The following is an 11,946-nucleotide window of genomic DNA, read 5'->3' on the forward strand; positions in this document are numbered from 1 at the left end:
CTCCTTAATAATTAACCCTGTTTTGCAAGCCTCAGAAAATCTGGAAACTTAAAAGCAAAGTAACTATTATATTTAATTACTTCTTAAGGTTTACATAAATTAAAAAGAAAATGTGTACCATAATTCCCCATGTCCTTGGAGCTCAGAGTTACATATTTAATTTAGTTTACTGATTACATTTTTAATGGGATTAATTTCATTTCTAAGAGAATGGAGTGAAACTTTCCTGGAAAAGATGTCTTTAGAATTATAAGCTCGATACCCCCTTTCTCTTCATTAAGCTGAAATTACTCATTCAATTTCATTGTATTATTCTGTACATAATTAAGGAAAGACATTGAAATAAGACAGTAGGGGAAGAAAGCATGTTTGAACTCAGCTTGTGAGTAAAGGAAGCAAGGAAGGAAGAGGTCATCCCAGACTTTGCTGGAAGGCTGTTAGTTAGCATATCCCCCCTCTGCCAGGAAGATGGAGAATCTTTGGCTGAAGTGGAAGCTATGCAAATAGTAGCAGCAATTGGTGAATAGTCTGTTGGCTTCCTGAAATCATTGGAGGTGTGAGTGAAAGGCATTTCAAAATGCAGAATCCTTGTAGTGAGTTGACAAAATTCTGAGAGTGAAGTAAAGAGCACGGAGGAAAAGAAAGAAAGCCATGTAGAAGATACCAAAAAGAGCCGGGCAGTGGTGGCGAATGTGTTTAATCTCAGCACTTGGGAGGCAGAGGCAATCGGATTTCTGAGTTCGAGGCCAGCCTGGTCTACAGAGTGAGTTCCAGGACAGCCAGGGTTACACAGAGAAACCCTGTCTCAAAAAACCAAAAGAACAAGGGCAAGTAAACTCCTGGCAATAGGTCCTGGATGGTCTTCATGGTGAAATATGGAGACTGGATTCTCTTAACAAGGCAGAAGGGCTCTAGCCATAGAGATTTAGCAGAATTACATACTACAAAATTAAATAAATTCTAGGCTAATGACAAGACAGGCAGCAGTCAATATTCCTGCAATAACCACCCTGGCAAGCTCCATATGGTGCTCCTGTAGCTGCTGTCACGGTAAGCCAGTGTAATTATTTAAAGCCCATTTCTATAGAGCTAAATGATGGAGTATTTATGACACTGTGATTAAAAGGAAACCAGCATCCCCCCTCCTGCAAACAGTTCTGTCACTGCGCAAAACTGCACTCAAACTTAAAAGGTGCCGTTGCAATCTAGTTTTATTTAATCCAAGAACTCATTTTAAATATTATCTAAGAAACATATATTGTGATGAGTTTTGTATTTACTTGACTCTTTTTTCCTTCAGTGTCTAGGACTAAGCAATCTGAGGTCTGCTTCACTTGCAGCTCAATTTTTTTTTCTTCTTCTTCTTCTTCTTTTTTTTTTTTTTTTAAATAAAATGACTTATATTGGATGCAAGAATTTAAGTGAACTTTAGGTCATAAAAAGGAGAAGTGCGTTCTATTGTAGGGTTGTAGATGTGTAATTTCACACCGGATAATATAAATGATAAGATTAGACATTATTATATCGTTCTTTTCAAATGATATTAGATTTGAAGTCACAGTAGATGCTGTATTCCTACTGGTACCTTTATCCATGAGTTTTTTTTATAAGGCATCAGTTCAATTACGTGATGTATTTTGAGCTTTCCTAGGGTTAAGATGAAGCGTGAACTTTGTCATTTGACAGGATACTCCCTCAGGACGGAACATCCCTTCACTCAGAGCTGAAGATAAGAGAGCAGGAAACGAGCCCCGCATCTACTCTTTCACCACAAGTTATTATTATTTTTGTTTTTAGGTTCAAGCCCACGTATCTCTGAACATCCAAGAAAGGGCTTCCTGGAAAACAAGACAAAGCAAAACAAACCCCAAGTGTCCTGGTGCATATGGCCCCACACCACCGGGAGAGAAGGAGCCCACACTGGCAGGCACTGAGACTCTAAGGGTGGACATTGGGTGAGTTCTGCAGAGTCACTGAGCTCTGAGCTCTTTGCTGTTCAAGGGGAGCCATGCAGGATGAAGATGGGTATATCACTTTAAACATCAAGCCCCGGAAACAAGCTCTCAGCTCAGGTAAGAAGGCTCATTCAGCAATTTGGGCATTAGTGAAATAGGTCACTCCTATTCTCTGTCTCTCTCCCAGTGACAGGGTGCTTAAACTTATTTGTGTTTTCCTGAATGATATTCTTTTTCTGAAGCATGCAAGTGGGGCCTACAGAAGCTGCTGCAGACATAGTTAGAATACAGGCAGAAAATACAGAAGAGGGAACATTGTACTAAGGCTATTAGAATGCAATACTGGGGTGCTTAGAAGCTGGTAGAACAAAGCGAAGGACAGTTTGAAAACTCAAATGTCTTCACATTTTAAAGGAATACATTTGTTGCATGACTTAATTAGAAAACATGAGAGTTTTTTCTTTTAATGTTCTGGAGGGAAGCGTTTTATAATCTGAAGTCTTTCCTTTCTTTTCTGTTTAAAATGATATAAAGTCTTTGGTTCATAGTGTTGTTCAATATGTAAACATTTCATAAGTTAACATTTATGTAACATAAAAATAATTTTTTTGTCCTTTTAAAAACAACATCAAATTTCTGAACACCAGAAGACCCAGTTCTCCACCAGTTGCCTATGAAAGTAATTGTGGAGGAGAACAGGGGTGCTGAGGGCCATGTAAGAGGAATGACAAATGGCTTTAGAAGTCTTGGAATGTGGTCCAGCAGTTAGCACAGCCTCAATGGGTATGACCCAGAGAGGACTCCATGTCCTGAGGACTTCATGCTGTTATGGAGTTCTGCTCTGCTTGTTGCCCTTCACATCCCTATAAAAACTCTAAGGAGTCCAGCCCCTCACTGGACAGTATCTCTGGCTCTTATAAAATATGCTTGATCTCTTTCAGGTATTTCTGCTCCAGCAGATTAATGATTCAAACACCACCCTAGAAAAGAACTTAAGAGATGTAGATTATCAGCAATGACCACCATCCTTAGAAAACATTTGGAAAAATAAAATTGTTAGTGAATCTAGGTTAAGATGTTTCTGCTACTGCTTCTGATGTAAGAAACCTAAGGGAACAATTTGATGTTCAGAAAAGCACACTTTCATTAGCTAAGCTAAGGGCTTTTTAAGGTCAGGGAACAAGAACAATGGTAGCACTGAGTCTTACTAGTAATAATTGATTTCTTACACCCATTTTTGCCCTCAGCTTCCTAAGATGATTTTATTAAGTAGGTATGTATTCTGAGGGTTTAAAGTAGATATGACTGATTTTTTATATAAAAGTTTAATTTGTGATTCTTTTAAGATTCTTATAAGATTACTTGTAAAGATAAACAATAAAATAAAATAATTAATCTTATTTTTGTAACTGCAAACTGCTGCCTGCTAGTGAGAGAAACTACCTTGCTTGCTCACACTTTGTTAATCTATAACAAGTTGCTTGGTTACAAATGTACATGGGTTCTTGGGAACAATTTGTTTTCTTTGCCTATAATTAGCTACATAATGTTATTTCTTGTAAAGGTACAGGAGAACATATGTTTTTTCATAGTCATTCTCCAGAAGAAAACTAGAATGTCTGTCTGTCTGTCTGTCTGTCTTTGCATGTATGAAGTTACTGAAGTCTGTTTTTTATTTCATCCTCTCAGTGTACATGTATGTGTACATGTATGTATGCTTTTTCTTTCTTTTCCTTTCTTTCTCTCTGGCCCCAGGGATTAAAAGAGTTTAGAGTTTTTTGCTGGCCATGGGGAGAGCCAACCCCTTCTCTCTGTTCCCTCAGAGAGAAGTCTGCTGAGGAATTTCTCTAATCACTGGATGCCTTATATAGAAGTCTCTATCACTATCTGGACTGATCCCTGTCAGCAGCTTCCTGCCTCAGTTTACTCACCCATAGATGCCAAAGCTACTAATTGGCACAGGGATGCAAAAACAAAAACAAAACAAAACAAATCAAAAAACCCAAAACCAAAAAACCAAAACCAACAACAAAACAAAAAAACAGATACACGTGGCCTTGGTAGCCAGTTATATGTTAGAATGGACAGAGAATAAGTCATAGAGAGTGGCAATGGATGGGTGGTATAAATTAAGCCATTCTTATTGAGGATGGTCACTAATGGAATGCAGGTAAGATCAGAGTAGGTTCTTTCCTTCCACCCTGTATTCCAGGACTCAAATCCAGTTTATCAGGCTTATGTAGTTAGTGCTTTACCTGCTAAGCCATCTTAATAGCCAAAGTCTTACTGAGTTTTGATACAGTAACTCATAGAGCCTAGACTGGTACTGATTTTGCTACGTTGCCAAGGCTGCCCTTGAACTCTTGATTTTTCTGCCTCCATGTCCCAAGCTTTCTCACACATAGCTTACAATGCTGTTTATGATAGACTTAGGCAATCCTGAGAAGCCCAGGGTAGCCTGAAAGTCTTCTGTTTGCATCTTTTCTGTGCTCCCACAGCGGAACCTGCCTCTTCTTGGTGGCGTGTGATGGCTTTAGTTCTGCTGATCTCATCCATGGGGCTGGTTGTTGGACTCGTGGCTCTGGGGATCATGTGTAAGTACTGGCTCCTTGCCAGGGTTTTGACCTGAGGGAAGCAACAGCCACGAGGCGTATTATACTAAGCTTCCTAACTGTCTTTGCTCCTCTCTTTGTCACCTACTCTGATTGTCCTGAATACTGCTGCGGATATAACCTCATCAGAGGAAGAAAACTCAGAAGGGAGAGACCCCCTCCTCTTCTGATTCAAATCACTTTTAATTTTTTCCATAGTTAAAATTACTTTCAGAATGTGTTTCTGACATTTAAGATCCTCCTCGCTGTGAATCCGAGCTATCTTTCTTTCTGCCTCTCTGCCTTGCTTAATCTGAGGCCTGAGCAATCTAGAACTTTTCCAGCTTCAGAAATAAAGCCCGTGCCTTCCTATGTGAAATCTTGCTTACTCTAGTCTCTATACAGAAAAGCTACCCCACCCCATTTTATTTACTGACACGTCAGTTTTCTGTTCATGACGATCTAATAATAAGACTTTATAAGGTCATGTCATAATTTGTGCTGCTAGTTTGTTTATTTTCCTGCTCTTAATATATTTTAGAATCCTTTATTCCTTATATTGTTTACATGGATATAAAGGCATTTTAAACACCATAAAATATAATATGCATTCTCTTTTCATGTGTTAGTCAATATATTATTATTCTTAATTTAAAATGTTTCATAAAGATATTGAAAATAAGAAACAGTGTAGCAAAATTAACCAGACTGAAAAGTCTATGTATTTCCCTGAATTTCTATACAGGTGGTTCTCAGCCTTCCTAGTGTTGGGATCCTTTAACACAGTTCCTTGTGTTATGGTAACCCTCATAATAAAATTATGCTCATTGCTACGTCCCAACTCTAATTTTGCTAGTTATGAATGATACTGTAAATGTCTGATATGCAGTATAGCCCCTGTAAAAGGGATGTTTGGCTCAACAGGTCATGACCTACAGGTTAAGAACTGCTTTTCTATATGGTTAGAACAGCCATCTGAACATACATTTTTAGAAGGATTAATTCAATATTATATGTAGAACAGAATACAAAACCCAAGGCTTCTCATCTCTATAAAGCCCGCTTAGAAACCTGTCCAGGAAATATCGGAACAGCTGCCTTAGTCACGTGTTTTTATCTCGGGACTCTCTCATAGTCGATTCACACGCTCTTTTACGCAGTCCTTTATATTTCGCTTTTCAGTGTTGATTGGCTTTTGTGTACCTGGTGAACTCTTTAGCTACCGGCAGGTTTATATAAATGAAAGTTCACTCAAGAGTCGTGCCATCATCTTTCTGACCTTGAGACCCAGATGTAATTTATCTCATTTCTACATCTAGCGGTCACACAGCAAAAGTATCTACTGGCGGAGAAGGAAAATCTCTCAGCGACTCTGCAACAATTGGCCAAGAAATTCTGCCAAGAGTTGATTAGACAATCAGAAATTAAGACAAAGAGCACTTTTGGTAAGTCTGACTTAGAAACCTCATTTCTCCAAGCAATGCACATCTGTCGTGGTAACTGGAGAGAGGTCCACCCAAGCAGGAATGCTGCGGGTGGGAAAAGCTTTGGCTAGGTTTTGTCAGCCCCATACTCGGTCTCACCTTCAGAGCACAAGTGCAGCCCCTGCGCCACGAAGTGGAGATACCATGGAGATAGTTGCTACGGGTTCTTCAGGCGTAACCTAACATGGGAAGAGAGCAAGCAGTATTGCACTGAGCAGAATGCAACACTTGTGAAGACTGCCAGCCAGAGCACCCTGGTAAGGAGGGTCCCATGTCAAGCATTTTGGAATGCTGAGGGGAAACATTGAAATGCTGTTTTTCCTTTTCATGTGTTTCTTAATGGTTTGCACTGTGTGCTCCTCTGAGAAGTTTAGGAAACGTAAAAACTACAGAGCTCAAATATTCAACTCAGTCCTATTACAGAACATCGCTAAAGTGTTTCAGTAAGATTGGATTGTTGTGGACCTCCCTAATAGTGAAAGTGGACACTGGATCAGACATTGGATGAGTCTGCTAGGGATGCTCCCAGCACACTTATTCCAGTTTGCATGACTTTCTGCCCCATGCTGTAAGCCCAGGCTTACAGAGAAGTTTAGAAATTAAATTAACTAAATAAATTGACTCAGTCAAAACAGGGGAGTGCCCTAGCACATCAATTCTAGCACATCAACTCCATTATAAAGAGAGCAACTGGAGAAATGAAGCATGCCCTGCCATCTTGTTACTCCAGGCTACCCCACTTGAAAATCTGTAATATAGCAAAGAAGTAATATCATTTTTAAGAAGAGATTAAAGTTAAGAAGCAATAACTTTTTGAGAAGACATTAAAGTTAAATATCGGTTGGATTTTTCCATCAAGTCTCACAGAGAGGCATCTTGAGCAGTGTACATACATATACGTCTGTGTAGATATGTTTTAAAGAAAAGATCAGCAGTTGATGGGTGAGTGGCTCACACATTAGGGAAGTGAGATTCACACAGCACCTCCAGTGGCATGCTATTCTGAGTGTCACATGTCTGTCTACTAGCACAAACCAATTGTTATTGTTGTTGCTGCTGCTGCTTTCCAAGAGTGGATTCTTACTTGCTATTCTGGGATGCTTAAAGGCATAATGAACACATGACTTTCCTTTGCTTTTCTTTCTAAGAGATTGTCCATTCATGTAATATCAACCTATATATACCAGGACCACTCCAGGACCTGAATATATGTACTCTAGAAAACTGGAATTCCCTAACTTAAACAAACAAACAAACAAACAAACAAACAGTAAATTATAACTAGGCAGGAAAAAGTAAATCAGAGCCAGATGTGGAGGCGTGTTTATGTAGTTATAGCTGAGGTTAGGGTCACACGTTTGAGGCCAGCCTGGGCTACACAGTGAGAATCTACCTAAAAGTCGAAAGCATAGAAACATATAAATCGGGAATGGTAGATGCATGCTATTTACTAATTTCGCTGAGAAAGACACCCATAGTTCTTTATATCCATCCAACTAAAACAAATTAACATTTGCATGGATAAGAAAATCAATACAATCCAAGAACTTAATTTTAGGGACCGCAAAGCTCATTGACAACGTAATTCTTGCTGTCTGTAGGTGATGTCTTTCCCCCACTTGAATCATATTTATAAGTCTCCCTGGGACTCAAATCTTCAATAGTTAGGGAATATAAACATACATTATAAATACCCTAGGAAGACTAGCATTTTACCTGCTTAATATAATTTCTCATGTCCTCCCCATACTTTTGAATACCTCAAAACCACTCAAATTAGCAAAATTGTAGACATGAGACACAATCCACTATACCAACCCAGATGCATAATTCTAGTTGTTTGTGAAAGGCTTTATTGTGAAATTCTACCATCGCACAGCGCTGTGGAGGGACTTAACATGTCATGGATTTATGGTTGCAACAGGACTACATTGCAGAAAGGATTACTTCAGTCCGTTGGATTGGATTATCACGCCAGAACTCTAAGAAAGACTGGATGTGGGAGGATAGCTCAGTTCTTCGCAAGAACGGGTAAGTATCTAGAAGCTCAGCTTGAAGGCATTATTCAAAACTTTGACTCCCAGATCTTTCTTGTTGAACATAAGTTGCCTGAAAGTTGAGATGTCTCTACTCTACTGTGAGTTGTAGATGCTAGTCATGCAGTTTTACTCTCTCCTCCCTCTCCTCCTTTTATGCAAATAGTGAATCATTTTTATATTGCCCCTATTCATTTCTCTCTCTCTCTCTCTCTCTCTCTCTCTCTCTCTCTCTCTCTCTCTGTTCATGCAGGCATTTGTGTGTGTGTGTGTGTGTGTGTGTGTGTGTGTGTGTAACTTGATCTGATTCTTTTGTGCTTTGATAATGAGCTTATCCCTTAGGCCTCTTTCAGCACACACCTGCTCTGTTTTCTCTTCACTGTTTTTATTTCTTCACAGTTCTTACTACTTTCTGCTTGTCTGTGAACGTCTTACCAATTTCTCCTCCCTGGAATTTGGGTTTTAAAAAACAGAACAGACCTCAATTATTTGCTAACTAGTTGGCATCTATAGGTGTCTGCCAAGTATATTTAGCATATTTCCTTGTCAGTCTTTGTAAACAGTGATTCAGAGAATAGAGGCAAACTCTTGGACAACAACCATGCAATAGTCTAGTGTAAACCTATTACCTGATGCTGTTACATCTCAGCTCTGCAGTATTTAGCCACCTTAGAGTTCCTAGCTGCTGACTCTATGAGAACTTGCATTTCCTCTCTGCTTATATTATTTTATTTTCATTAGATATTTTCTTTATTTACATTTCAAATGTTATCCCCTTTCCTGGTTTCCCCTCCAAAATCCCCTATCCCATGCCCCCTCACCCTGCTCACCAACCCACCCTTTCCTACTTCCCTGCCTTAGCATTTCCCTACACTGGGGCATCCAGCCTTCTCAGGGTCTATTTATATTTATTAATTTAATTTTTTTTTTTTTTTTGGTTTTTCGAGACAGGGTTTCTCTGTATAGTCCTGGCTGTCCTGCAACTCACTCTGTAGACCAGGCTGGCCTCAAACTCAGAAATCTGCCTGCCTCTGCCTCCCAAGTGCTGGGATTAAAGGCGTGCGCCACCGCCACCGCCACCGCCACCACCACCAGGCTTCCATTGCCTGTTTTAAACCCACTCTTCTTCCAACACTGGCACAAAGTGAATTGTAGATAAGTATTTGGCTGGCATGTGAGATCATTATGTGTCTTCTCCTCTGGACCCCCAGGAACTTAGCATGACTTGCTCCTTGACTTAAACACTGTATTAAATTGTTACTAGGCTTTTTATGTGTCATACTGTACTAAGAAGCAGACAGAGAGTTTCTTAAAGGCGAGAATGCTGTTTCCTTATCCCAAGCCTCTAGTTTTATCAACAAAACACTCATGTCCTTTGCTTCCTTGTCTATTTGTATTTCTAAAAATCATGCAATCTGCCTTTTTTATTTGTAGGATTAATCTTTCTGGGAATACAGAAGAAAACATGAATTGTGCTTATCTTCATAATGGAAAAATCCATCCAGCTTCCTGTAAAGAGAGACATTACTTAATATGTGAGAGAAATGCTGGCATGACAAGAGTGGACCAACTGCTTTAATGCAGAAGGATGGACAGGATGTCAGATAAGTGCTTGATCATGCAATAAAAGATCTGGACAAAAGAACTCCGCATTCATAAAACTGCTTATTTTGTATTTTTATATCATCCTTATATCACAGGTCTGATCCTTTCTCTGTATATTAAAAAAACAGCATGTCAGTAGATCTCTAGCTTTTCCAATAACTTTCTTTTTATCATCCATTCCTCATTTTCTTAGCTTGTTGTAATCCATTGAGTCTTCAAATATACACACATAAAACTAAAATTAAATTCGGACCCAAGTGAGTTAACACTGTGCAAAATATCTAAGTTAAGAAAGACACCATGGGATAGCAGAAATAACATAGATTGGAATCTGTAAAATAGTTTAAATGTTATGACCTCTTAACTGAAAGGCAACCATTAAGCAATTCTATCTATCTATCTATCTATCTATCTATCTATCTATCTATCTATCTATCTACCTACCTACCTACCTATCTATCTACCTATCTATTTATTTTTGAGAGAGGAGCTCTATCTGTCCCCAAACTCACTATATTGACAAGGTACTTTCTTCTGTATTCCAAATGCTGGGATTAAAGACATGTGACTGGCTAATAAGAACAGTTTTATATTTTGTTTAATTTCCATTTTCTCACACTTAAAATAGGATGGTTTGGGGCTGAGGATAAACCAAAGTGTGTGTATTCACATATTTATGAATATGAAAATACTAAATACATATGAATTATATGAATAAATATGAAAATATATGAAATATTTCCTATATATAAAATATTGCCTATCTTATGTAATAGGTATATAAGATAGAAGAAGAAGAAGCAGACTTTTTTTAATCTGGTTCTTTTTTTGATGGTTCTATGTTTGGTGTTTGCTGAATAACCCAGAAGTTATTTATAGGGCCTGTGGGGAGGCACCTCTAACAGGATAAGAGGCAAAAGTCACACTTTCTACCAGAGTCATTCCCCACAACTTCCTTTGTTTAACTAGTGAGAAAACAGGGTCATGAACATAGTTTATCTCAGCTGAGGACTTTGTGGAAACTAAACATGCTCAATCAGGAATATAGATGGAACTCAGAAGGCTGAGGAGATATAGAAATCTGTTTTTAATACACACTCCCTGTGACCCTGTTGTAAGCAGTCCACTCTTAAGACTTTTCAATAAACATTGATTTAGCACTTATTCCCTATGTGTTTTGGAGCAAATGGTTTAGTCTCTAACACTATTTCCTTGCATATACAGTGAGCTGATTACCCTATCCAGACGAGAATTGTGATGATCTCTGATGTAATAATATAAAATATTGGTGAGAACATCAACCGCATGATACTAAAAAATGTTAGTTTTACAGCTCTGTGCATGACAAATCTGCTCTTTAGTTTATTTTGGACTCTTCTTAAGGGAATAGATTTCTGGGTTACAGGAAAACAACAAAATTTATTTGGCATTTTTATTTTAAAAAACAAGATATTGGCCTTGTGAGATGAGAAGTCTTGGCTCCCCCACCCCCTTTGGAGATGGGGATTCAAGGCTGAACTTCTGGTATGAAACTGTCCATTTGCACAAAACAACTGGGGGCTAATTATTCAGAACCTATCCAAACATCAACCCTATGTCTGAATGTTAGTGTTTTTCCTCTCTTCAGCATATTTATATATTACTACAACACACAGCCTTAGAGGAAACATATTTAATGCCCAGCTAAACATATACAGAAGGTGAGACCAGCCTGTACCTACAAAAATCAAACTGTACCTACAAAGTCTCTCTTTTCCCTTATACTCGTGCCTGAAGCATATAGTGAAACAAAAACAACCCAGATTCTATGATCAGAGCACTTCATTTCAAACACTCAGCATGAAACCAGCTAAACGGACTTCTCTGTGCCTGACTTAGAGCCAACTTACCCTTCTGCTTCACAGAACTGTAGTAAGGAAGCAATACTGTGATCTGGCTTTAAAATAGTTTTTAAGAACACATTGAATAATAAACAGTAAATATTTAAAACAAACAAGAGCAGAACACTACATGTAGCACATGGGTTTTTTTGTTGGGAGAAACCAATGGCTCCCTTGCAGACATTTCCCTGAGAGTGGATTGTCCTGGGAAAACACTATTCAAGCTTTGGTTTCAGTGCTGCTAAAATGAGAAGAGAAACTGGAAAATGAGTAGTAGCTCATGAAGTCTGGCTCCTGAGGTTAGTTACAATATTATTTGTTGGTGTGGTTTCTTCCTCTTTTCTCCATCTGGTAGAGCTTAGAATATGCAGAGGGTTATCTGGAGTTCAGTTACT

General features: G+C 38.6%; 2 protein-coding genes across 5 annotated transcripts in view; one reads left to right on the plus strand and one right to left on the minus strand.

The window, feature by feature from the left end:
• The window catches only part of Clec12b (C-type lectin domain family 12, member B), a 52,122-nt gene that overhangs the window by 20,094 nt on the left and 20,082 nt on the right, over positions 1-11,946 (minus strand). The gene's annotated exons all lie outside the window — the stretch shown is intronic.
• Positions 1,691-9,807, plus strand: Clec1b (C-type lectin domain family 1, member b). Of its 3 annotated transcripts, NM_019985.3 has the most exons (6): positions 1,691-2,072; positions 4,454-4,549; positions 5,866-5,991; positions 6,136-6,287; positions 7,955-8,061; positions 9,501-9,807. In NM_019985.3, the coding sequence occupies exons 1-6, from the start codon at positions 2,009-2,011 to the stop codon at positions 9,643-9,645; spliced, it is 690 nt and encodes a 229-aa protein (NP_064369.1). In that variant the 5' UTR covers positions 1,691-2,008; the 3' UTR covers positions 9,646-9,807. The 3 variants fall into 3 exon arrangements, with proteins under 3 accessions (NP_064369.1, NP_001191168.1, NP_001191182.1); NM_001204239.1 differs by lacking the exon at positions 4,454-4,549; NM_001204253.1 differs by lacking the exons at positions 4,454-4,549; positions 6,136-6,287.

The sequence above is a fragment of the Mus musculus genome, chromosome 6 (assembly GCF_000001635.26).
Source record: "Mus musculus strain C57BL/6J chromosome 6, GRCm38.p6 C57BL/6J".
Classification (NCBI taxonomy): domain Eukaryota; kingdom Metazoa; phylum Chordata; class Mammalia; order Rodentia; family Muridae; genus Mus; species Mus musculus.

Bases quoted from the DNA above. Each gene is read 5' to 3' on its own strand.
- Clec1b (NM_019985.3), top strand. From the start codon at position 2,009: ATGCAGGATGAAGATGGGTATATCACTTTAAACATCAAGCCCCGGAAA. The intron at 5,992-6,135 runs GTAAGTCTGACT...TCTCACCTTCAG, and splicing joins TAAGACAAAGAGCACTTTTG to AGCACAAGTGCAGCCCCTGC. The intron at 8,062-9,500 runs GTAAGTATCTAG...TTTTATTTGTAG, and splicing joins TCAGTTCTTCGCAAGAACGG to GATTAATCTTTCTGGGAATA.